Raw genomic sequence first — 27161 nt, 5'->3', positions numbered from 1 at the left:
TATGGCAGCATAGATATTCCCCTGTACTAAGCACAATTCAGCAGGAACAGTCCCCTAAGTTTGCTCATAGTCTGTACAGAAAGATCCCATAAAACTATGGCAGCATAGGTATTCCCCTATACTAAGCACAATTCAGCAGGCACAGCCCCCTAAGTTTGCTCATAGTCTGGGCAGAGAGATACCATAAAACTATGACAGCATAGGTATTCCCCTATACTAAGCACAATTCAGCAGGAACAGCCCCTAAAGTTTGGTTCTGAATGTCGGAAGGCATGTGCTAGGTGTTCAACATGCAGTATTTAGTGATAGACTGGCAGGCGGGTGCCTAGGCTGCCCCTTTTGGAGGTTAAATATGTCACCCACTGTCTCCCCCATACCAAACAAGACATACTGTTTCGAGGTTTCTCTTCATCTATATCTTCATCTTCATTCTCTGGGTCGATGTCTTCAGCCTGAGTGATCCAGTCCAAGTAGCCTTTCAGGTCCTCCTCCAGCTGCTGCTTCTCCCTCAGCTTTTGGAAGTCGCCCCGAGCCTTGGCCTTCTCTCTCTCTTTGGAAAACTCACTGTACAGAGCACCGACCATGGGGGTAGAATAAAAGATGAGAAGGAGGATGGAGAGATGGGAACAAATAGGTTAGAAAAGAAGAAAGAGACAATAGTTTAATATATTATTTCATACAAAGGTGAGGTAGACATGTGCCTCAACCATAGGCATTGCCCTGCTACATATGGACAAGTCTAGCCCATACCAGGTACAAACGACCAGTAGCTGCCAGGTCATGTACAGCATTGGCCAATGTTCTGGAAGAGTCTTCAGGCCCTTTTCCTTTACTAAAGCAGAGAAGAAGCTTCACCAGGGCTCCTATGTCTATCATTGTCAACCACCAAATGGCCCTACAGATGGAAGAACCTAAGACTGACATCTCTGAGACCTGGGGGAACTAAGAAGAGGTAGAAAGTCCCAAGGGGGTACTGTTTGAAACAAAATTATTGATTTAATTCCTTTGAAGGCCGAGGGTATGCAGAAAGCAAAAGCCGATCTCCAAACAACAGAGCAATGAGGACTTGTTAATTAGAAATATTCTCCCTTGTGCCTCATGAGACACGGAGCCCAGCTCCAGGCAGAAGAACCTTCTCTCTTGCTGGATCAGTGGATTCAGACAATTGTTTAATTTAAAGATATATGGGCCATGCTTAGGACTCAAGTTCCTCCCAAATCTCAGGGGGAATAACCTTCTTGTTCAGTCTGGGCTTCCAGGGAAATAGGTATCTTCTATGAATCTCACCCCATGTAGCCTTCAGGCTCTACTCTGGATCCCCAGTTTAGGAGGCACCCCTTCAGCTTGCTCAGTGGGCTGAACTAGAACACTCCGATGTCCTTGGCTGGAACTAGGGTTAGACAACTGCCTTGACTGCAATAGGGCAAGGGCAAGAGTGACCTGTGGGGGCAGTAGGGAGCAAGCAGAGGAGTTCCTTTGGGATGACCACCTGTGGGGTGGGATGATGTGTAGGCCAAATGCTATGTGTGCTCAGTGTCCATGGGGGGTTTGATATGAGGACCAACCGCAGTGAGTGTTGTCTTGGGCATCAATAAAACTTGAAAACTCATAGGGGGAGTGGCATGGAGTCTGTACATTGTACTACTGTACCAGTAGATCGGGCTAGAACACTGATGGCAGCTTACAGGGTTAGGAGTAGAAAAACTATAGCTCAAGCAATGGGGGCAAATAATGATTGTGAGTGTATTCGTTACTTGCTGTGGGACAAGGTTGCTACAGGCACAATTCTGCATCAAATGTAACACTGTCCCTTTAAGAAAAAAAAAAGATTTTTATTTGGGAACACATTTTGTTCCCATGCGCCTTAGAAACAGATATAAAATGTTACATGTGTCTAAGCACACAAACGCCATGGCGGCTGTCACACTCGAAAACTTGGAGGTATCTTGCAGAGAAGGGAGGCCGTGCCTCAGTGGGAGCAGGTAGTAGCCTCCCAGCATCCGTACAATAGGACAACTCCACTCACACTCAAGGATAGAACCAATGTCACCCAAGGACAAAGGCACCATAATGTTGTATGAGTCGGCAGTGAGAGGCTGGAGTCATTTCTCTGGCAGACACTGGTGCAGTCAGTGAAAAGACTGGTGGAAACGCAAAGGATTATGGGGTTACTCAAGGTTATAACACAGCTAAGGATTTTGGCCGCCATCCCTAAACAAAACCAATCTTATAATTCTATTTTTTCCTTACGATACTCACGGAGCTGAAATGAGGCCCAGTCACAGCAGAAAAGCAATATTATCTAACTATTATCTGGCTGGTTCTATTTGGCTTCATTTAACCAACACCTTTCTGTGCATTGCTGCCATACTGCGTAGAAGGAATAGAGCCGTACACTGCGTTTCTAATGGAACCAGTGAAAAAGAGAGGTGACATGCAGGATGATTTTGGGGACCAAATAGGGGCCACTGCCATAGGCTTAGCATAGTATTTCCTACCGATTACCTGATTTGGCCTCCAGCTGGCCAAACTGTGATGATCTGATAATTTGGCTCCTGGGATACTGGCTGGATCATAATGGGGTCTAGGGAGACGGCCGCATCCAGAGTTGTGTTGTTTATACAAATGGCCTGTAGATGTCACTGTGCTCAGACATACAGTGCATACTTCCTGGTAGCTTAAAAGTGAAAGCTTACTGTTGTGTAATGGCTGTATGACTCTGCTAATAAAGCAGTTATATTCTACTCATCCTCGGCTAACCAAAACATAACAAATGGCGACAAGGATGGCTCTTCTACCTCTGCAGCAGCCTGCACCTTTTCTTCCAAATCCTGTTGAGCCTACCATACCTTTTACTGCTTGGATCCGTATGTTTGAAAATTACATTATTGCTGCTCCAAGGGGAGATTTGTGTTGCTAGAAAGCGTGCTTTACTTATTCACTGCCTGGGAGAAGAGGGACAGCGTATATTCTATACATTACCATTACCTGATGATACTTATGAAACTGCTCTTACTGCTATAAAGAACTTTTTCGTGCCAAGAGTTAATGTGGTTGCTGAAAGATATAAATTCCGCCAACGTGGACAACGTAATGGCGAATCCACAGAACAATTTGTAGCAGCTTTGAGAGAGCTGGTTGTTACCTGTGAGTTTGGGAATCTAACAGATGAAAAGCTAAGAGACAAAATAGTGGAAAAAACAAAATCACCTCACATTAGAGAGAGACTGCTCCTAGAGCAGGATTTAACCCTTGCAAAGGCTCTTACAGTTGCTAGCCAAATTGAAACAGCAGTGGCAGAGGCTAAAACTCTCAGTCAGGGAACTGCTGGGAATGTACAGACTTCAGCACTGTGGCCTAATAATGCACAGCCACTTGCAAAATACAATGCTAAGGAAAGGGATTCACCTACACTGCAAAACCATACAGCAAATACAAATAGAAAATACTGCTTTCACCGTGGTTCAACACAACACACTACTAAAATGTTACAGTATTAAGTGTGGATGAAGCTGGTACATTCAGTGCCAATACTGCTTCTGCTGACAAGGAACACTCCATTAACCTGATGCTTGATACAGGTTCAGCTATTTCTATACTACCAAAGGATATTTTCTTGAAATACTTTGCAAAAGATCCGCTTGTTGCACCTGCCCTGAAACTGGTCAGTTACATAAAGGATAAGTAAACCTTTAAAATAAGTGAATGTAAAATTGATGAGAGTGCTATTCTAAGCACTTTTGTAAATTGCATTCATTATTTTTTACTTTTTATTCCAAGATATTAAGGGATACATGTGCTGTTAATATGAATGCATTTTGTTCCAACAGTGCCACCTGCTGGTCAGTTTCTGACCATTCTGACCACCAAGTAGTCAAGGAAGTTGTCATGAGAAAGAAAGAGGCTGCTCTGATGTTCTTCTGCTTAGGAAATAAAATTAGAAATCTTTCTCACATCTTTCCTGAGCAGCCTCTTTCTTTCTCCTGACAACTTCCATCACTACTTGGTGGTCAGACTGGTCAGAAACTGACCAGCAGGTGGCGCTGTTGGAACAAAAATTAATTCATATTAACAGCACATGTATCCCTTAATATCTTGGAATAACAAGAAAATAAATAATGAATGTAAATGATAAAAGTGCATAGAATAGCTCTCTCATCAATTTTACAATGACTTATTTTAAAGGTTTACTTATCCTTTAAAGGATCCAATCCCTGTTCTTGGTTGCTTGCCAGTGACTGTACAATTTGAATCAAATACTGCAAAATGTGACTTTTACATTGTGAATAAGGGTACTGCTATACTTGGAAGGGATCTCTTTGCTGCATTAAACCTATAATTAGTTAATGGTCTCATTACTACAGCACCAGTGCCTGCCACACAGCCAGTGTCTACAATTTCACCACAAAGCAACACTTCACTTTGTACACAAAGTTAAGTTGAGACCAGATGTAAAACCAATATGCCAGAAATTTAGGTGATTGCCCCATTCTATAAGGGAGACTGTCTCACAGGAACTAAAGAAACTGGTAGTACAAGATGTGATTGAAAAACCAGAATCCTCTGAATGGTTTTCACCAAATGTAGTAACATTGAAGAAAACTGGAGGTATTCGATTGTGTGTTGATCTCCGTGAACCTAATAAAGCAGTTGTTATGGATAATCATCCCTTGCCACACATAGAGGAAATATTTTCAGAACTCCGAGGAGCAAAATTCTTTTCCACCCTGGATCTTCAGAGTGCTTATCATCAAGTATTACTGCATGAGGAAAGCAGAGACCTCACTGCATTTATCACCCATGATGGTTTGTTTCGGTTCAAGCGTGTACCTTATGGACTGGCTTCAGCACTGAGTTGTTTTCAAAGACTGATGTCTTCTATACTCCATGGCATACCTGGTGTAGAATGCTACTTGGATGATATAATTGTCTACGCTCCAACTATGGATCTTCATGACAAGTACCTAGAAAAGGTTCTGAAATGCATTGATTCTGCAGGACTGAAACTGAACCTTTCCAAATGCCACTTCAGACAAAATCAGCTGTCATCAGTAATCATGGGGCCCAGTGTTACTAAGTTGGTAGAATGATGCCCTGACACTTGGTCACTATCCAACCCCCTTTGTTACTTGCAAATCAAACCTTCTCCTCTCTTGGGGCCACAATCTAATATGGGAACCCTGACTGGAGTATCTCTGTACCTCTCTAATGGCAGTGCTGACCTCATCAATGTGCACATACTGTCCTTGTCCAATAGGATTTTCTGACCTTTTCAAAAGATATATGGGCAATTTTTGGCCGATATGGCTCAGTCAGAACACCATAACCTATAACTTACCCACTTAGTACATCACAACCCCTTAACTTACCCACCCAGAACATCATAACCCATTAACTTACCCACACAGGACACCATAACCCATTAACTTACCCACTCAGGACACCATAACCCATTATTTACCCACTCAGGACACCATAACCCATTAACTTACCCACGCAGGACACTGTAAACCATTAACTAACCCAGTCAGGATACCATAATCCATTAATTTACTCACCCAGGACATCATAACCCATTAACTTACCCACTCAGGACACCATAACCCATTATTTACCCACTCAGGACACCATAACCCATTAACTTACCCACGCAGGACACTGTAAACCATTAACTTACCCAGTCAGGATACCATAGTCCATTAGCTTACTCAACCAGGACATCATAACCCATTAACTTACCCAGTCAGGACACCATAACACATTAACTTACCCACCCAGAACACCATAAACCATTAACTGACCTGTCCAGGACACAATAAACCATTAACTTACCTGTCGAGGACACCATATCCCATTAACTTACCCACTCCACACACATAACCCATTAACTTACCCACTCAGGACACCAAACCCATTAACTTACCCAATCAGGACACCAAAACACATTAACTTACCCACACAGGACACCATAAACCATTAATTTACCCAGTCAGGGCACCATAACCCATTAAAGGGATTTTTCATTTTAAATTAACTTTTAGACAGTTTGCTATTGGTTTTTTATGCTTTATTATTTGTAGCTTTTGAATTATTTAGCCTTTTAATGAGCATCTCCACAGTGTGCAATTACCTTAGCAACCATGCATTGATTTGCATAAGTGACTGTAATATGAATAAGAGAGGGCTTGAGTAGAAAGATGAATAATACAAAGTGGCAATGACTACATTTGTAGCCTTAAAGAGCATTTTTTAGAAAGCTGGAAAGAGACAGAATGTAGCAAATAAATGTAAAAACTATAAAAAAATATATATATTTTTCCATTTGGAAAGTTGCTTAGAATGGGCCATTCTATAACTTACAGGTGACTCACCCCTTTAACTTACTCACTCAGGACTCTATAACCCATTAACTTACCCACTCAGAACACCAAGAACCAGGTTCAGAACGAAAAATGATCCAAAGATGACGAGGCTGACAAAGTACACACAGGGCAGTTCATATCCCATTGCATCCTGCATCTGAACAGACAGACAGAGAGAGAGAGAGAGAGAGAGAGAGGGGTTCAGAAATGATATGCCTTTAATACTATTACAGCTCTGCTGTGTTCCTTTAACAATTAGCTTCTATTTCTGTCTCTTTGGGCACAGAAGATGCCATAATGCTTTTAAAGGAACAGTGTGAATGACAATGTAATGTAGTGTTGCCCTGCACTGGTAAAACTGTTTTTTGCTTCAGAAAGATTACTTTAGTTAATCAAGCTGTTGTATAGCCATGGGGGCAGCCATTCAAGCACAGGATACACAGTAGATAACAGATAAGTACTACTATAGTTTATATAAACAAGCTGCTGTGTAGCCATGGGGTCAGCCATTCAAGCACAGGATACAAAGTAGATAACAGATAAGTACTACTATAGTTTATATAAACAAGCTGCTGTGTAGCCATGGGGGCAGCCATTCAAGCACAGGATACTCAGTAGATAACAGATAAGTACTACTATAGTTTATATAAACAGGCTGCTGTGTAACCATGGGGGCAGCCATTCAAGCACAGGATACACAGTAGATAACAGATAAGTACTACTATAGTTTATATATTCAAGCTGCTAAAACAAGGTAAGCAACAGGAACATTGGATGGTGTCGCAGTATTCGTCCGACGCAACACGACTATCGGATGCAGACGCCGCATCGGATGAACTCTGTAACACAATCCGACATTTGTATTTCTTACCTTGTTTTCCATCGCATCCGATTTGACTCCTGCATTTTGTCGCAGAGCATCAGATCCGGCACAATCACGGTTAAATCATATTTGTACCCTAAATGAACTTTTAGTATGATCTGGAGAGTGATATCATTTTATACTATTTGTGGCGTTTGAATTATTTAGCTTTTTATTCAGCAGCTCTCCAGTTTTCTGGTTGCTAGGATCCAAAAAATCCTAGCAACCATGCATTGATTTAAATGAGAGACTGGGATATGAATATCAGAGGCCTGAATAGAAAGATGAGTAATAAAAAGTAGCAAAAATAATATATTTGTAGCCTTACAGAGCATTTGTTGTTTAAATGGGATCAGTTTCAACCATTTGAAAGTTGGCGAGAGTCAGAAGAAGATGGCAAAATTAAAAAAAACTATAAAAAATAAATAATGAAGACCAATTTGCTGAGAATTCGCCATTCTATAAGATACTGAAAGTCATTTTGAAGATGAACCACGCCTTTAATATACTTGCATTTTTTGGTGTTACTGTTCCTTTAACTTTTAGTTAAATGGCCCATGCTAACCAGTAGGGGGAACCAAACTCCATCAAAGAGTTCTCACTGCTGACTAAAGAAAGTCGCCGACTGTCTGCTGGTGGGAGGAGTTTATCTCAGCAAAGAAGTAGGAGGCAAGGCAGGAATAGAAAGCAGTGTTTTATCCATCTCTGTTTAATCCAAAATGTGGCTATGGTCCCCAGTCCAAATACCAAAATACACCCCTATCTGTCCTCCCTACACTCCACTTATGAGAGCCACACCCATCAATTAAGACCAGTGGCCACTAATAAAAAAAAAAACAAAGACTAATTGCAAATTCTCATAGAGTATCGTTGTCTGTATTACAGCTATTTAAAGGGGAACTAATCCTGTATAAGCTTTTCTAGGGAACTTAATAGGGTCACAGGACTCAAGGCTGCATTTCAAGGCTAAATCAACCTTCTACCACTTTCTAAAGGATGCATTCTGCCATGGAAAGTTTTAGAGGTATGATTCTGCCAGAGGAATGCAGCCATTGGACCCATGACCTCTTCTCTTTGCATTAAATCTACATGACTAATTATCAAGAGATGTATTTCATGGACCTTTTAAAGCTTTTCAGCTCCCTGACACTCTCCCAGCATCTCCGTGTCTCTTCCTATCACACAAGAAATGCCTTCGGGTGGGACTCACATCTGATATTTCTGCCTGATAGAATCCATTGAGCTTTTGCATTGGATAAAACTGAGCAGCCAAAGCTTTTTTATTTATTCTTCTGCCCCGTGTCACTGGCATTACCCAACAATCCATAGAACCAATTCAGGCATTCTGCCACAGTAGCATATATCTGATCCCCATTGTAAGCAGCAGTCCTGCCCTGCTTTATGGCAGCTGAGATTCTAGCTATCTGTATAACAGAACATTCTGTCCCAGTGGCTGCACAGATTCTATCTGATCCCCATTGTAAGCAGCAGTCCTGCCCTGCTTTATGGCAGCTGAGATTCTAGCTATCTGTATAACAGAACATTCTGTCCCAGTGGCTGCACAGATTCTATCTGATCCCCATTGGAAGCAGTAGTCCTGTCCTGCTTTATGGCAGCTGCGATTCTAGCTATCTGTATAACAGAGCATTCTGTCCCAGTGGCTGTACAGATCCTATCTAATCCCCATTGGAAGCAGCAGTCCTGTCCTGCTTTATGGCAGCTGAGATTCTAGCCACTTACCCAGTAAAGCACATCTGTCCAGCCCTCCATGGTGATGCACTGGAAGACAGTGAGCATGGCAAATGCAAAGTTGTCGAAATTAGTGATGCCGTGTTTGGGTCCCGCCCAACCAGATCTGCACACAGTGCCGTTGGCACAATGCCGCCCATTATTGCTCTCCAATGCACACGGTGAGGGTTCTTCCTCTGCAGGGAAATCAGATGGATAAAATCGATTATCAAAGTGTAAGGTAATAGCATAAAATAATAAACATAAGGGGATGCACTGTGTGCTATAGACAAATATACTCTGGTAACGTGGGCAAGAAACATTTTACATGGACAAACTTCCAAACTCTTCTATGGAACTTGCCAAAAATAGAGGCCGTCCCAGTGAAAATCCTGTCTATCCGGACTACTTTAGCCAACCTTATCTAGTCGTAATGCTGGTCTAGTTACCCATAGCAACAGTGAGTCATTGCTCCTTCCATAATAGAGGTCCTAGAATTAAGAGGGATTCTTATTGGTGGACAGGGTGCTCTTACCTGGATATCCATTTGTCAGGAAGTAGCAGGTCTTGTGCATTTTGCCCATGAACAGCTCCAGCCCGATTATAGCATAGATAATAATGACAAACAGCACCAGCAAAGCGATGTGCAGCAGCGGAACCATTGCCTTAATAATGGAATTCAGCACCACCTGGAGACCTGGGAATTGAAGAAGAGGCGTTAGCTAGAAGAACCGGGCAGAGAGTTAACATTGGAGAGCCCAGCTTGTTACCCCAATGTCTCTATATATCTGTTGTTTGGAGTGAGTGCTTATTTGTGCCCTGGGTACCCCTGGAACTATAGCAGGGTGACTGTTACCCCAATGTTTCTATATATCTGTAACCTTGTTATGAGCTAAGGGGGCACAGCCTGAAGGTCAGTTAGGGGGAGATTTGGTTTGCGTGCTTATTTGTACCCTGGATACCCCTGGAACTATAGCAGGGTTACTGTTACCCCAATGTTTCTATATTTGTAACCTTGTTATGAGCTAAGGGGGTCCAGACTGAAGGCCAGTTAGGGCGAGATTTGGGGTGAGTGTTTATTTGTACCCTGGGTACCCCTGGAACTATAGCAGGGTGACTGTTACTCCGATGTTTCTATATATCTGTAACCTTGTTATGAGCTAAGGGGGCCCAGTCTGAAGGTCAGTTAGGGCGAGATTTGGGGTGAGTGCTTATTTGTACCCTGAGCGCCCCTGGAACTATAGCAGGGTGACTGTTACCCCGATGTTTCTATATATCTGTAACAGCCAGGAATCGAACCCTGGTCCCTGTTGTTGGGAGGTTCTGCATTACCAGGGTGAGCCACTGGAAGATCTCTGTCCTCATGTTAGACACTGCTCTGGACAGACTTGAAATATATTTTCTCCCCTGCCTCATTATCCACATGTGTCTTCCATTCCCAATTAATGACCCTTTATAAGCCTGTCCCTGCCCTAAGATCCTGGCTTGATTATCTGAGCTCCTGAGCCCGATCCAGCCCCTTACTTGCGATTCCTGACTCCTGTGTCCCCTGCCTGGTTCCTGTGTTCCCTGCCGCGACTCCTGACTCCTGTGTCCCCTGCCTGGTTCCCGTGTTCCCTGCCTCGACTCCTGATTCCTGTTCCCACCTGGTTCCTAATTCCTTTCTCTGTGGATTCCCTGGTTTGACCTTCGGCCTGTTATCTCGACCCTGCTTGAACGCTGCCTGCCTTTGACCTTGCCTTCTCTTTGGACCTTGCTTGCCTGCCGCCTGCCCAGACCTTCTCCGCCTGTTTATTGGACTTTGCTTTGCCTTTACCCAGGTTGTATCTTTCAGTTTATACTGTTATTTGATATTTCATTCATCTCCATTAAAGACTCCAGACTCTATGAAGAGCAGACTCGTTATATTATTCCTCTTAGGGGGTAAAGCACAAGAGTGGGCAGAGGCTTGCATTGATGAAGAAGCTCACTTTTTGGAAGACCCCTGTTCTTTTCTTTCTTTTTTGAAAACAACCTTCACGGGTGATTTATGGCCAGTCCCTTCCGACATTTTTTCCTCCTCAAGTTCTCCTGTCGATCAAGGCTTTGTTAAGCCATTTCAACTTACCCCTCTAGTGCCAAGATATTCCCAACTTGTTGGCCTCAAAAATATCTATCAACCTGTTATACCCTATGACGAGAGTGAGGAAGAGGAAAGTTATTGGGAGGATATTTATGACGAGAGTGACTATGATGCCTGTAATGATTAAGACTGGGAAGATGTGGAGTCAGACGATGAAGTTCAAACTGCATTTACCACTAAATTTAAGGGTCGGTCAGTCTCCCAGTATCTGCCTGCAATGCACTCTCCAGCTATCTCCCAGTCTGCTTCTAAGCCTGTTGCTTTCCATAAATCAGCCTCCCTGGCTCTCAGGCCTGAACCACAGTTTATTTCTTTTTCTAATATACCACGGCCGGCTTCCCAGCCAAACTTCTCTCCCATCCCAGGCTCTGTTCCAGCCGCCCAGCCGGTTCCAGCCACCCAGCCGGTTCCAGCAGCCCAGCCGGTTCCAGCAGCCCAGCCGGTTCCAGTGATGGCTTCCCAGCCGGTTCCAGCAGCCCAGCCGGTCCCAGTGATGGCTTCCCAGCCGGTCCCAGTGATGGCTTCCCAGCCGGTCCCAGTGATGGCTTCCCAGCCGGTCCCAGTGATGGCTTCCCAGCCGGTCCCAGTGATGGCTTCCCAGCCGGTTCCCCGAAAGCTGCCTCCCGTGCCGGTTCCCCGAAAGCTGCCTCCCGTGCCGGTTCCCCGAAAGCTGCCTCCCGTGCCGGTTCCCCGAAAGCTGCCTCCCGTGCCGGTTCCCCGAAAGCTGCCTCCCGTGCCGGTTCCCCGAAAGCTGCCTCCCGTGCCTGCAGCCTTCCAGCCTGCATCTCCTGTGCCAGCAGCCTTCCAGCCTGCATCTCCTGTGCCAGCAGCCTTCCAGCCTGCATCTCCTGTGCCAGCAGCCTTCCAGCCTGCATCTCCTGTGCCAGCAGCCTTCCAGCCTGCATCTCCTGTGCCAGCAGCCTATGGGCCCAAGGACAAATCCACCTTCACTACATTGAGATCCAATGGTTCTGATGCAACAGATACTACTGGACTCGTTGTCATATATGGTGGTCATTCTGCTATCCTGGGCAACTCACCTGTAATGGGTGACTTGGCTGTTTCCTCTGCTCAGTTGGCTGACTCCTGCAATTCCTCTCCTGCTATGGGTGATGCTCCCGACCCTGGCTACTCCTCTATTCTGGCTCCCGATCCTGGCAACTTACCTGTTTGGACTCCTGCATCAGGTGGTCCCCCGGTTCCAGAAGTGGCATCAGGTGGTCCCCCGGTTCCAGAAGTGGCATCAGGTGGTCCCCCGGTTCCAGAAGTGGCATCAGGTGGTCCCCCGGTTCCAGAAGTGGCATCAGGTGGTCCCCCGTTTCCAGAAGTGGCATCAGGTGGTCCCCCGGTTCCAGAAGTGGCATCAGGTGGTCCCCTGGCTCCTGACTCTGGCAAATCCTCTTCAGCTCCTGACTCTGGCAAATCCTCTTCGGCTCCTGACTCTGGCAAATCCTCTTCGGCTCCTGACTCTGGCAAATCCTCTTCGGCTCCTGACTCTGGCAAATCCTCTTCGGCTCCTGACTCTGGCAAATCCTCTTCAGCTCCTGACTCTGGCAAATCCTCTTCGGCTCCTGACTCTGGCAAATCCTCTTCGGCTCCTGACTCTGGCAAATCCTCTTCGGCTCCTGACTCTGGCAACTCCTCTTTGGCTCCTGACCCCGGCAACTCCTCTTTGGCTCCTGACCCCGGCAACTCCTCTTTAGGGATGTAGCGAACGTCGGAAAAAAAGTTCGCGAACATATTCGCGAACTTGCGTCAAAAATGCGAACGGTTCGCGAACGTCGCGAACCCCATAGACTTCAATGGGAAGGCGAATTTTACAAGCTAGAAAAGACATTTCTGGCCAGAAAAATGATTTTAAAGTTGTTTAAAGGGTGCAACGACCTGGACAGTGCCATGCCAGAGGGGGATCAAGGGCAAAAATGTTTCTAAAAATCCATTGTTGACACAGCGCTGCGTTTTGTGCTGTAAAGGGCAGAAATCACACTACATTTCTAAACCTGTGTAATAAAATGCTTTAAAACGTCCGGCGTCTACATGCCAATCAAGTCGTGTAAAGGTTACAGCCTGTTCACACGCAAAGACGAAACGCGGTGCTTACTGCAACGCAAAAAGACGCAAAGAGCTTTAATGAATGATACCGTCAAGTGAGCAAATAATAGTTTTTAATTACTAGTTGCTTGTCACCTCCAGGATGTTCGTCCTGTTGGTGGCAATATTTCTGTAGTGGTGTGTTTAGCAGTCACCGTGCTTGTGCGCACGTGCACTGTCAGGCAGAGGTAATTCAATGTACAGTGAAGTGAACCAAAAAACACTGATTCTGCAGTGTGGGCCCAGTTTTGGTCTACTTTATTGATCACCTGCGGTGACCATAAAAGATGCGATTTTGCCACTGTTGCAGAACCCTGAAAAATTAGGCATGTGTACTTTCCTGAAAAATTATGTTTTTTTGTCGCAGCCACTGAACCAGAAGTCCAGAAACAATATGCCATATAAATGCTGAAAATATTAATTTTTTTTTGTCGCAGCCACTGCAGCACAGAGGCCAGAAAAAATATGCCATATAAATGCAAACAATATTAATTTTTTTTTGTTGCAGCCACTGCAGCACAGAGGCCAGAAAAAATATGCCATATAAATGCAAACAATATTAATTTTTTTTGGTCGCAGCCACTGCAGCACAGAGGCCAGGAAAAATATGCCATATAAATGCTAACAATATAAATTTTTTTTGTCGCAGACACTGAAGCACAGAGGCCAGAAAAAATATGCCATATAAATGCTGAAAATATTCAATTTTTTTGGTCGCAGCCACTGAAGCACAGAGGCCATAAAAAATATGCCATATAAATGCTGAAAATATTCTGTTTTTTTGTCGCAGCCACTGAAGCACAGAGGCCAGAAAAAATATGCCATATAAATGCTGAAAATATTCATTTTTTTGTCACAGCCACTGAAGCACAGAGGCCAGAAAAAATATACCATATAAATGCTGAAAATATTCATTTTTTTGTCACAGCCACTGAAGCACAGAGGCCAGAAAAAATATGCCATATAAATGCAGAAAATATTCTGTTTTTTTTGGTCGCAGCCACTGAAGCACAGAGGCCAGAAAAAATATGCCATATAAATGCTGAAAATATTCATTTTTTTGTCACAGCCACTGAAGCACAGAGGCCAGAAAAAATATGCCATATAAATGCAGAAAATATTCTGTTTTTTTTGGTCATAGCCACTGAAGCACAGAGGCCATAAAAAATATGCCATATAAATGCTGAAAATATTCTGTTTTTTTTGGTCGCAGCCACTGAAGCACAGAGGCCAGAAAAAATATGCCATATAAATGCTGAAAATATTCATTTTTTTGTCACAGCCACTGAAGCACAGAGGCCTGAAAAAATATGCCATATAAATGCTGAAAATATTCATTTTTTTGTCACAGCCACTGAAGCACAGAGGCCAGAAAAAATATGCCATATAAATGCAGAAAATATTCTGTTTTTTTTGGTCGCAGCCACTGAAGCACAGAGGCCATAAAAAATATGCCATATAAATGCTGAAAATATTCATTTTTTTGTCACAGCCACTGAAGCACAGAGGCCATAAAAAATATGCCATATAAATGCTGAAAATATTCTGTTTTTTTTGGTCGCAGCCACTGAAGCACAGAGGCCATAAAAAATATGCCATATAAATGCTGAAAATATTCAATTTTTTTGTCACAGCCACTGAAGCACAGAGGCCAGAAAAACTCAGGATTTACCTGGATTCAAATTAAACCAGTAGGGTTTGCACCCTAGTTTGTAACGGTGGTGGAGGGAGGAGGACGCTAAAGGACAGCTGTATGTGGAGTCATGAGGCGTGCAGAGAAGGACAGCTGCATGGGGAGTCAGAATCAGAAACTCAGCACAAGTCTTCCGGCGTGCAGTAACCCTCCGAGATCCACCCCTCATTCATTTTAATAAAGGTCAGGTAATCCACACTTTTGTGACCTAGGCGAGTTCTCTTCTCAGTTACAATCCCTCCTGCTGCACTGAAGGTCCTTTCTGAGAGGACACTTGAGGCGGGGCAAGACAAGAGGTTCATGGCAAATTGTGACAGCTCTGGCCACAGATCAAGCCTGCACACCCAGTAGTCCAGGGGTTCATCGCTCCTCAGAGTGTCGATATCTGCAGTTAATGCCAGGTAGTCCGCTACCTGCCGGTCGAGGCGTTCTTTGAAGGTGGATCCCGAACGGTTCTGCCACTGCCTTGGACTGAAAAACATTTGCATGTCTGACGTTACAGAGTGGCCAAAGTGCTTTGTCCTTGCAGGTGCGCTCGTGGCAGGATTACTGGCACCTCTGCCCCTGGAATGTTGATGAGTTCCTGAAGTGACATCACCCTTAAAAGCATTGTACAACATGTTTTGCAGGCTGGTTTCTAAATGCAGCATCCTTTCAGACTTGTGGTATGTTGGTAACATTTCTGCCACTTTATGCTTGTACCGAGGGTCTAGTAGAGTCGCAACCCAGTACAGGTCCTTCTCCTTAAGCCTCTTGATACGGGGGTCCTTCAACAGGCATGACAGCATGAAAGACCCCATTCTCACAAGGTTGGATGCAGAGGTATCCATCTCCGCTTCCTCGTTATCAAGGACTGCATCATCCACGGTCTCCTCCCCCCAGCCACGTACAAGACCAGGGGTCCCCAAAAGGTCACCACTAGCCCCCTGGGAAGCCTGCTCCTGTTGGTCCTCCTCCTCCACAAAGCCACCTTCCTCCTCTGACTCCACTTCTGACACCTCTCCCTGCGTTGCAGCAGGTGCCTGGGTTCGTTCTGGTGATTCCGACCAGAAATCGTGCGCTTCCTGCTCCTCGTCACGCTGGTCTACAGCCTCATCTGTCACTCGTCGCACGGCACGCTCCAGGAAGAAAGCGAAGGGTATTAGGTCGCTGATGGTGCCTTCGGTGCGACTGACCATATTTGTAACCTCTTCAAAAGGGCGCATGAGCCTGCAGGCATCGCGCATAAGCACCCAGTAACGGGGTAAAAAAATCCCCAGCTCTGCAGATCCAGTCCTACCACCCAGTTCAAACAGGTATTCGTTGACGGCTCTTTGTTGTTGCAGCAGACGTTCCAACATGAGGAGCGTTGAATTCCAGCGAGTCTGGCTGTCGCAAATCAAACGCCTGACTGGCATTTTGTACCGCTGCTGAATGTCAGCAAGGCGTGCCATGGCTGTGTAGGACCGTCTGAAATGGGCCGACACCTTCCTGGACTGCCTGAGAACGTCCTGGAATCCTGGGTACTTTGAGACAAAACGTTGTACTATTAAATTCAGAACATGTGCCATGCAGGGCACATGTGTTAAATTGCCCAGTCTCAGTGCTGCCAACAGATTGCTTCCATTGTCACACACCACTTTTCCGATCTTCAGTTGGTGTGGGGTCAGCCACCGATCGGCCTGTGACTGCAGAGATGACAGGAGTACAGATCCGGTATGGTTTTTGCTTTCCAGGCACGTCATCCCCAAGACAGCATGACAACGGCGTACCTGGCACGTCGAATAGCCTAGGGGGAGCTGGGGGTGCACAGGTGTGGAGGAGGAGGACCCAGCAGCAGAGGACGAAGAAGAGGAAGAAGACGAGGTAGAGAACGAAGGAGGAGTAGAGGTGGTGGCAGAACCGCGTGCAATCCGTGGCGGTGACACCAACTCCACTGTCGTTGTTGAGCTACACATTCCCTGCTTCCCAGCCATTACCAAGTTCACCCAGTGGGCAGTGTAGGTGACATACCTGCCCTGACCATGCTTGGAGGACCATGCGTCAGTAGTCATATGGACCTTTGGCCCAACACTAAGTGACAGAGATGCGGTGACTTGGCTCTGCACATGGTGGTACAGGTGTGGTATTCCCTTTTTTGAAAAAAAATTGCGGCTGGGTACCTTCCACTGCGGTGTCCCAATTGCTACAAATTTGCGGAAGGCCTCAGAGTCCACCAGCTGGTATGGTAAAAGCTGGCGGGCTAAGAGTGCGGACAAGCCAGCTGTCAGACGCCGGGCAAGGGGGTGACTAGCAGACATTGGCTTCTTACGCTCAAACATGGCCCTCACAGAAACTTGGCTGGGGGCAGATGACTGGGAATGGGAACTGGTGGTCAAGGTGGAAGGCGGAGTGGAGGGTGGTTCAGACGGGTGAAGGACAGCAGAGGTAGAGCAGTAAGATGCTGGACCAGAAGGAGGGTGGCTTTTAGTTTGCCTGTTGCCTTTGAGGTGTTGCTCCCAAAGTGCTTTGTGCTTGCCGTTCATGTGCCTTCGCATAGAAGTTGTACCTATGTGGCTGTTGGGCTTCCCAAGACTCAGTTTCTGACTGCACTCATTGCAAATGACAACGCTTTTGTCAGAGGCACACACATTAAAAAAATCCCACACTGCTGACCTTTTTGAGGCTGGCAATCTGGCGGTAACAGTAGAAGTCGGCGGCGTTGGCGGCAATGGCGGGTGCGTTGGCCGGCTGACCACAGGTGCCGATACATGTTGTTGCCCTACTGTTCCCTGCGAGCTGTCCTCCCTGCTTCTTCTAAGTCTTATTCTCCTCCTGCCTCTCTGACTCTCCGTCTCTCCATCTGAACTATCCTCCTCTTCCTCTCTTCTACTGGGCACCTATAAAACATCAATCTCCTCATCCTCATTCTCCTCAGATGCATCAATTTCTTCTAACAGCTCACAGAAGGAAGCAGCAGCGGGGACCTCCTCATCATCACTCATTATGTCCATCTCTGTTGTGTTCTCTGCCAGAATTAAATCTGGTGTAACGTCCTCATCTCCTTCATCTTCTTCTGCCAATAATGGTTGCGCATCACTCAGTTCAAGAAACTCATGTGAAAATAACTCCTCTGACTCCAGTGAAGAAGGGGCGCCGGTGGTGGAGGAAGTGTTACGTGGGGTGCCCATAGCAGTGGAGGATGAGGATGTTGTGGTAAAGTTAGAAACGGTAGAGGATGGGGTGTGCTGTGTAAGCCAGTCAACTACCTCTTCAGCATTTTGGGAGTTCAGGGTCATTGCCTTTTTAAAACTGGGCAATTTCCTAGGGCCACAGGATAGCATAGCAGCACGGCCCCTTGTGCCTCTGCGTGGCGGCCTGCCTTTGCCTGGCATTATTTTTAAAACAACAACAACAACAACTCAGGTGGTGTTTCTAGAGACGGTATTATTATTGATATTTAGACAGAATGTGAACAAGCTCACACAGCTAGATGGGAGATGTTTGAAAATGAAGAAGAAGAACACACTGGGCAAACAAGGCCTACAAGGTCAACGTATACACTACTACAGCAGTGGATACGGAATATATTATTGCTGCCTGAAAAACGTCACTCGGGTGGTGTTTCTAGAGACGGTATTATTATTGATATTTAGACAGAATCTGAACAAGCTCACACAGCTAGATGGTTGTTGTTTGAAAATGAAGAAGAAGAACACACTGGGCAAACAAGGCCTACAAGGTCAACGTATACACTACTACAGCAGTGGATACGGAATATATTATTGCTGCCTGAAAAACGTCACTCGGGTGGTGTTTCTAGAGACGGTATTATTATTGATATTTAGACAGAATGTGAACAAGCTCACACAGCTAGATGGTTGTTGTTTGAATATGAAGAACACACTGAGTAAATAATGCCTACAAGGTTAACGTATACACTACTACAGCAGTGGATACGGAATATATTATTGCTGCCTGAAAAACGTCACTCGGGTGGTGTTTCTAGAGACGGTATTATTATTGATATTTAGACAGAATGTGAACAAGCTCACACAGCTAGATGGTTGTTGTTTGAAAATGAAGAACACACTGAGCAAATAATGCCTACAAGGTTAACGTATACACTACTACAGCAGTGGATACGGAATATATTATTGCTGCCTGAAAAACGTCACTCGGGTGGTGTTGCTAGAGACGGTATTATTATTGATATTTAGACAGAATGTGAAAAAGCTCACACAGCTAAGTGGCAGTGGTTTGAAAATGAAGAAGAAGAACACACTGGGCAAACAAGGCCTACAAGGTCAACGTATACACTACTACAGCAGTGGATACGGAATATATTATTGCTGCCTGAAAAACGTCACTCGGGTGGTGTTTCTAGAGACGGTATTATTATTGATATTTAGACAGAATGTGAACAAGCTCACACAGCTAGATGGTTGTTGTTTGAAAATGAAGAACACACTGAGCAAATAATGCCTACAAGGTTAACGTATACACTACTACAGCAGTGGATACGGAATATATTATTGCTGCCTGAAAAACGTCACTCGGGTGGTGTTTCTAGAGACGGTATTATTATTGATATTTAGACAGAATGTGAACAAGCTCACACAGCTAGATGGTTGTTGTTTGAAATGAAGAACACACTGAGCAAATAATGCCTACAAGGTTAACGTATACACTACTACAGCAGTGGATACGATATATATGATTGCTGCCTGAAAAACGTCACTCGGGTGGTGTTTCTAGAGACGGTATTATTATTGATATTTAGACAGAATGTGAACAAGCTCACACAGCTAGATGGTTGTTGTTTGAAAATGAAGAACACACTGAGCAAATAATGCCTACAAGGTTAACGTATGCACTACTACAGCAGTGGATACGGAATATATTATTGCTGCCTGAAAAACGTCACTCGGGTGGTGTTTCTAGAGACGGTATTATTATTGATATTTAGACAGAATGTGAACAAGCTCACACAGCTAGATGGTTGTTGTTTGAAAATGAAGAACACACTGAGCAAATAATGCCTACAAGGTTAACGTATACACTACTACAGCAGTGGATACGGAATATATTATTGCTGCCTGAAAAACGTCACTCGGGTGGTGTTTCTAGAGACGGTATTATTATTGATATTTAGACAGAATGTGAACAAGCTCACACAGCTAGATGGTTGTTGTTTGAAAATGAAGAACACACTGAGCAAATAATGCCTACAAGGTTAACGTATACACTACTACAGCAGTGGATACGGAATATATTATTGCTGCCTGAAAAACGTCACTCGGGTGGTGTTTCTAGAGACGGTATTATTATTGATATTTAGACAGAATGTGAACAAACTCACACAGCTAGATGGTTGTTGTTTGAAAATGAAGAACACACTGAGCAAATAATGCCTGCAAGTGCACTACTATTGGTGCACTACTATGAAGAACAGCAACAGCACTGTACACGTTAAAGAACAGTAAGATAAGTAAAAGAAAAAAAATATATATGTATATTAAAAAAAATATTTTTCTCGGGTTGGTGCTGCTGAACTACTAGGAGCAGCACAGTAGCACACCAGTCCCACTCCCCAACACTGCTAGACTAATAGCACTGGGCTTATAGTAGCAACTAGCAAAGTAAAAAAACAAAAAAGAAAATAAAAGCAGTCCTTACAAGGACTATTGGGTTATTACAGCAGTCAGCAGATGAGATCAGAAGAGATCAGTGCCCACAGCAGGCAGCTACATACAGAGCACTGCAGTAGAAGGTAGATTACTAGCCAGCAAAGCTACCCTAAAATGTCCCTCAAATCCCTGCAGACTTCTATCCCTCCAATACAGAGCAGTATCAAGTAGATTACTAGCCAGCAAACTTACTATCAACTGTCCCTCAAAGAAATCAGTGAAATCAGTAACAGCTCTCTCCCTACACTAGCTCTTGCAAGCACACACAGGCAGAATGAAAATACGCTGCAGGGCTTCAGTTTATATATGGAAGGGGAGTGGTCCAGGGGGTGTGGGGGTGGTCCAGGAGGGAGAGCTTCCTGATTGGCTGCCATGTATCTGCTGGTCTGGGGTGAGAGGTCAAAAAAAAGCGCCAGGTAAGGCGAACCCAAAATGGCGAACGTCGCGCGACGTTCGCGAACATTCGGCGAGCGCGAACAGCCGATGTTCGCGCGAACAAGTTCGCCGGCGAACAGTCCGCGACATCCCTACTCCTCTTTGGCTCCTGACCCCGGCAACTCCTCTTTGGCTCCTGACCCCGGCAACTCCTCTTTGGCTCCTGACCCTGGCAACTCCTCTTCTGATTTGGCTCCTAGTTTATTTGGATTCATTTATTGCCACTGGTTTCAAGTCTATTTAAGAATATTCATTTTTTACTTTGTTTTCCTGTCCATATCCATACAGTTTTCCCATTGGTTTCTCAGTCCCACTTTAAATTATCTGGCTTTGACTGTGGACGATGATATGAATCAGAGACGTTTGAATGCTTGCTTGGACAATCTAGCTACTGCATCATTTCAAGAGTTTTCTAAAAGTAACTTTCTCTTTGAACTCATGTATCCACCTGACCCTGGGATCGCCCTGAGGTCGATCCTTTGGGTGGGGGTAATGTCAGGAACAGCCAGGAATCGAACCCTGGTCCCTGTTGTTGGGAGGTTCTGCATTACCAGGGTGAGCCACTGGAAGATCTCTGTCCTCATGTTAGACACTGCTCTGGACAGACTTGAAATATATTTTGTCCCCTGCCTCATTATCCACGTGTCTTCCATTCCCAATTAATGACCCTTTATAAGCCTGTCCCTGCCCTAAGATCCTGGCTTGATTATCTGAGCTCCTGAGCCCGATCCAGCCCCTTACTTGCGATTCCTGACTCCTGTGTCCCCTGCCTGGTTCCTGTGTTCCCTGCCGCGACTCCTGACTCCTGTGTCCCCTGCCTGGTTCCTGTGTTCCCTGCCTCGACTCCTGATTCCTGTTCCCACCTGGTTCCTAATTCCTTTCTCTGTGGATTCCCTGGTTTGACCTTCGGCCTGTTATCTCGACCCTGCTTGAACGCTGCCTGCCTTTGACCTTGCCTTCTCTTTGGACCTTGCTTGCCTGCCGCCTGCCCAGACCTTCTCCGCCTGTTTATTGGACTTTGCTTTGCCTTTACCCAGGTTGTATCTTTCAGTTTATACTGTTATTTAATATTTCATTCATCTCCATTAAAGACTCCTTTATCATAACATGGCTTTTGCTGTTAAACCTGCAGTAAATGTGTATCACCTGGGTTATCCAGCATATAGGCTCCATTCATCAGCACCCAAACCTGACAGTAACCTTGTTATGAGCTATGGAGACCCAGTCTGAAGGCCAGTTAGGGGGAGATTTGGGTGAGTGCTTATTTGTACCCTGGGTACCCCTGGAACTATAGCAGGGTGACTGTTACCCCGATGTTTCTATATATCTGTAACCTTGTTATGAGCTATGGAGACCCAGTCTGAAGGTCAGTTAGGGGGAGATTTGGGGTGAGTGCTTATTTGTACCCTGGTACCCCTGGGACTATAGCAGGGTGACTGTTACCCCAATGTTTCTATATATCTGTAACCTTGTTATGAGCTAAGGGGATCCAGCCTGAATGCCAGTTAGGGGGAAATGTGGGTTGAGTGCTTATTTGTACCCTGGGTACCTCTGGAACTATAGCAGGGTGACTGTTGCACCAATGTTTCTATATATACATATGTAGCCTTGTTCATCTAACCCAACATCCTATAAACCCTGACAATGTGTTTGCCTCTTTTTGCCCCATTCCATCTTCTGATCGTAAGGGCCTTCATTTACTGAGCTATTTAACATGTATTACATTATAGAGCAGACATCAGATTGAGTGTTATGTGGCTGACTGTTTATAGCCAATTTAGCACATGTTGCTAAGGGCCTCCGGGAACGGAGACAGGGGCGGCCATCCACACGTAGCTGTGTCTGGAGGAGCGTAGACATTACGTCCCGTTGCTGCTGGTGATAGAGACATTTCAAGAAGTAAAAGAGAGTTTGGCTGCGGCTCATATTTAAATGACACTGCCATGTACAGGCTGTCAGCAGCATTAGGCACCAGAAAAGAAAGACTGGCACGGGAAGAAAGCACAGCTTAATTAGCACCAGTCCCAAAGCCAGGAATAAACAGTCACTGCCAGGAATGCAGTCGCTTCTCTATCTACCGGTGGCCAGGGAGTGTGCCAGGGACTGGAGTGGCAGGGAGGCTGCTGCAATCATTTAAATGTCACTGACCTACCATCAGAATGTCTGCAGTCTATTCCCTAGATCAGGGCTGTCCAACTGGAGGCCAGTGGAGTAGGCCTAGTCTTCTCAAAGACTTCGGAAGACATCATCATTTTAATGAAATCCTTCATATATGAGAAATAACTGGCCTGCTATATGTAATAAGTTGGACACCGCTGCCCTAATTATGACCATTTACTTACTGGGGACTCCAGACACCAGCCTTAGGGGTCTCAAGACACGGAACGCCCGAAGAGCTTTCACGTCAAATCCGGCTCCTTTCCCTCCAATGGCGCTGCCCCCATCTGCCTTTGTGGCCTGCTCTAAAATAGCACTAAAAAGCCTGAAAGAAGAAAAAAGGTGAAGGGGAAACATTAGGGTCCTACTGTATCTCACCAGGTGGGCAGGTGTTGTTTTTTTTAGGGTTGCCACCTGTCCGGTTTTGACCTTGACAGCCTGGATTTTTGAAGGGTTTTTTGGGTCAAAACTGACAGCCTGGTTTTCCAATTAGGAAAATTGGGCAGGATTTCCTGGGATTGATGTGGTGATTGGCCAATCGCCGGTCGCCACATCATTGCCCCACCCCGAATGTCACAGTTTCATCCCCAAGACATCATGGTCCTGCCCTGCCAAGTCACTGCTGCGCCCTCCACTTCATCATGCCCCGCCTCCCCCAGTTCTTTGGGGGAAAGGTGGCAACCTTAGCTGCTATCTGCAAAGGATTATGGGATGCATGCAAGAATGGATTCAGAGCATGGCGGATAAGACATAAACCCTCAAATGAGGCCAGGGTGGCCACCTGCCTGCTTTGACAGCCAAGATTTCAGAAAGGCTGGCCAAACAGCCTTCCCCTTTTTCCAAATTAGGAAAACTGGGCAGGACTCCCCTAGACACAGCAGCTAACGAATCACAGATTTGGAGTCCAACTCCTATGATGCTACCACCCTTCCCATGACATCACAACCCCGCCCCATGGAGTGCAAATGGGCCACTGGTAAGGGAGAACTACATGCCCTTTAAGGCTCCTCCTCTCTTTTACAAACCCATTTATCCAAATAATTTCCCTTCCATCACCAATTCCCATTAATACCAGCATTAGGATCTTTCCGGCACCGGTTACTCACCCTACTACTACAATTATGAAATCCAGCAGATTCCAGCCGTTTCGGAGGTAAGCGTTGGGGTGGAACAGAAGCCCATATGCGATGACTTTTAGGAAGGCTTCCACTGTGAAAATGATGAGGAAGAGATATTCTACCCGTTCCTATGAAAAAGAGAAAAATAAAGTATTTTAATATATATACGAAGCTTGATTGTGCACACCGTTAACAATGCTTACACCCGGGTGCTCATAAGAAAATATATGTATGTAGAAATTACGGCACTCACAGGATTTTTTTTTCAGTTGAAACGGATATAATCTTTATTAGGCTCAATGTTTTGAACCTCCACAGGGTTCTTTGTCAGGAGTATGTTACATACGTGGCAAGCGGAGGAACTAATTACAATAATGGCAATTATAGAATATTACATTTCATTATTCAAGCCGGTGTCATAATATTACGAAAGATATAAGTCAATGTTTCAGTATATTCAGATATGCACTGTAGAATATATGATATGTAGCTTTAAAATGACATTCTAATTAGTCTAGCCAAGATCTCTCATATCTCATTAAACCAAATGATGATATGCCATATTATTTCATATAGTACTGGGGTTATTATTTGGCCACACCATGCTGGAAGGGCTACATTGAACGGAATATAAACCTTACTCTGCTAAAAATTTTCTGCAGTCTCCACCATTTTTTAAGGGTTATTGTTTGTTTGTGAGCTATAGTCCAGCAACAGATTCCTAAAAGCAACAGGTCCCCATTAAACATATTGTTGGAGCAACATGGATGGTTTATTATGACCATCCATGTTGCTTGGTCATAAACCCCTGAAGCTCTGCATTGCATCTGTCCGCATTCTCCACCATTTTCTAGGGGTTATGGTTTGCTTGTGAGCTACAGTCCAGAAATAGGTTCCTAAAAGCAACAGGTCTCTGTAGCCAGGGGTCTAATAAACATTTAATTGGAGAAACATGGATGGTTTTTGACCAACCATGTTGCTTGGTCAGAAACCCCTTAAGCTCTGCGTTGCATCTATCCGCATTCTCCACCATTTTCTAAGGTTTACGGTTTGCTTGGAGCTATAGTCCAGAAATAGGTTCCTAAAAGCAATAGGTCTCCATGGCCATGGGATCTAATACACATTTAGGTGGAGTAATATGGATGGTTTATGACCAACTATATTGCTTGGTCATAAACCTCTGAAGCTCTGCAATGCACCTGTCCTCATTCTCCACCATTTTTTTTAAAGGGTTACAGTTTGCTTGGAGCTACTGTATAGTCCAGAAATAGGTTCCTATAAGGTCTTCATGACCCGGGGTCCAATGAACATTTAGGTGGAGTAACATGGATGGTTTGTGACCAACCATGTTGTGTGGTCATAAACCTCTGAAGCTCTGCACTTGTCCGCATTCTCCACCCTTTTTTAAGGATTACAGTTAATAGGGAGCTATAGTCCAGAAATAGTTTCCTAAAAGCAACCGGTCTCCATGACCAGGGGTCCAATAAATATTTAGGTGGAGCAAAATAGATGGTTTATAACAACAGCAGGTCCTTGCAGTCGATGCAGATAACACACAGTCAATACAATGTTTTGCTTAGCTGCACTCAACTCCAACTGGCATTGCTACTGTAAACCTGTGGCTTCCTCCTACCTATATAATTTATTCCCATAAGGTCACAGATCCATACATTTCTTCTGAAGGCACAAGGAAAGGGAATAGAATACTGCGGCAAACACAGTGCGATAAAAGCAGCCAGAAATCTATAATATAGGAGCAGGAATGCAGCAAGGAAAGTACACTGCAGCCTTCTAATGCCGGCCTTCTTCCCCAAAGGTTAAAGCACTAAATAACTGAATGCTGGGACAGAAAGATGGCTGCATTGGGTATGCCCTAGACCCTGAGACTAGAAGCCAGAATATGGAATAAGGAGCCTTGACTGTTTATTATAGTAGTGCTAAGCCACATTCTCTTTAGCTTGTGCAGCCACAGTATTTGCCATGCTATCTGCCATCTGTAAGCTCCGGCAGAAATTTATCATACACATATACATTGTTTTTGTCTCTTTCCTCCACACTTGGCCTTTAAATATTTATCACTGAGTGATAAATAATGAAGCAACAATAAATATGACTGGATGATGGGGTGACCATGAGTTATGGGGTCCTGGCTGATCAGCAGTCTGGGGTGCTGGGAAGGGTGCAGAAGACAGGTCCTACATCGCTATGATGCTTTTTTTTTGTAGCAGAGGAAAGTCACACCCCTATATAATTGGGAAGGGTGCGCAGCACCGAATCTCACAATGAAGTCACAAACAGCAGACGCGGCAGAGCTGTTGTTTGTATCATTTATTCATAAAGGCTATTAGCAGCATCTCATTAGCGCATCTTCAGGAAATTAGCAGATTGCAGCGTAGGATATTTATTAACTCCTTGGGCGCCGGGCAAGCCGGTGTAGTTATCATGGCCCCGGTAATGTGAAAAAAGGCCCTGTAACTCTTTTCAGCTTTCAAATAGGTCACTAACTCCAGCAGCCAATAAACCATTGTTCTGTGAGGCTACAAAGTTATTACTACTTTTCATTCCTTATCTTTCTATTCAGCCCCTCTCCTATTCATATTCCAGTCTCTCATTCATACCACTGCCTGGTTGCTAGGGTAAATTGGACACTAGGTAACCAGGTAAAGTTCCAAGCAAAATAATAAAAAAAAAAAAACATTTAAAAAAATGAAGACCAAATAGTCTTGGAAAATTTAAAGGCAAACAACATCTTTAAAAAATATTTATCTTTTACTACACATCATAATAAAAAATAACCTTGCTGCCATGCCTTAACAGCAACCCAGCATGTGAGTGGTTAATGTAGCTGAGCTGACATATTTGTTGATACAGCAGAGGGGGCAACTAAACCTTCATGGCAGGCAGTCGTGGTGACCTTTCATAGTCCGTATTGCAGGGAATAAGAG

At 44.7% G+C, this 27161-nt stretch overlaps 1 protein-coding gene across 9 annotated transcripts in view; it reads right to left on the bottom strand.

Moving 5' to 3' along the window:
• The window catches only part of cacna1c.L (calcium channel, voltage-dependent, L type, alpha 1C subunit L homeolog), a 260836-nt gene that overhangs the window by 84162 nt on the left and 149513 nt on the right, over positions 1 to 27161 (bottom strand). For all 9 annotated transcript variants that reach the window (XM_041585935.1, XM_041585933.1, XM_041585934.1 and 6 more), the window contains exons 4-9: positions 24205 to 24344; positions 23284 to 23423; positions 9488 to 9649; positions 8965 to 9149; positions 6416 to 6519; positions 392 to 564 (exon numbers count right to left, since the gene is read on the bottom strand). In XM_041585935.1, coding sequence (XP_041441869.1) covers positions 392 to 564; positions 6416 to 6519; positions 8965 to 9149; positions 9488 to 9649; positions 23284 to 23423; positions 24205 to 24344 — 904 coding nt within the window. The remainder of the gene's footprint in view (positions 1 to 391; positions 565 to 6415; positions 6520 to 8964; positions 9150 to 9487; positions 9650 to 23283; positions 23424 to 24204; positions 24345 to 27161) is intronic.

The sequence above is a fragment of the Xenopus laevis genome, chromosome 3L (assembly GCF_017654675.1).
Source record: "Xenopus laevis strain J_2021 chromosome 3L, Xenopus_laevis_v10.1, whole genome shotgun sequence".
NCBI classification, from domain to species: Eukaryota; Metazoa; Chordata; class Amphibia; order Anura; family Pipidae; genus Xenopus; species Xenopus laevis.
The sequence above is the reverse complement of the archived record's forward strand: the minus strand, read 5'-3'. Positions and strand labels throughout refer to the sequence as shown.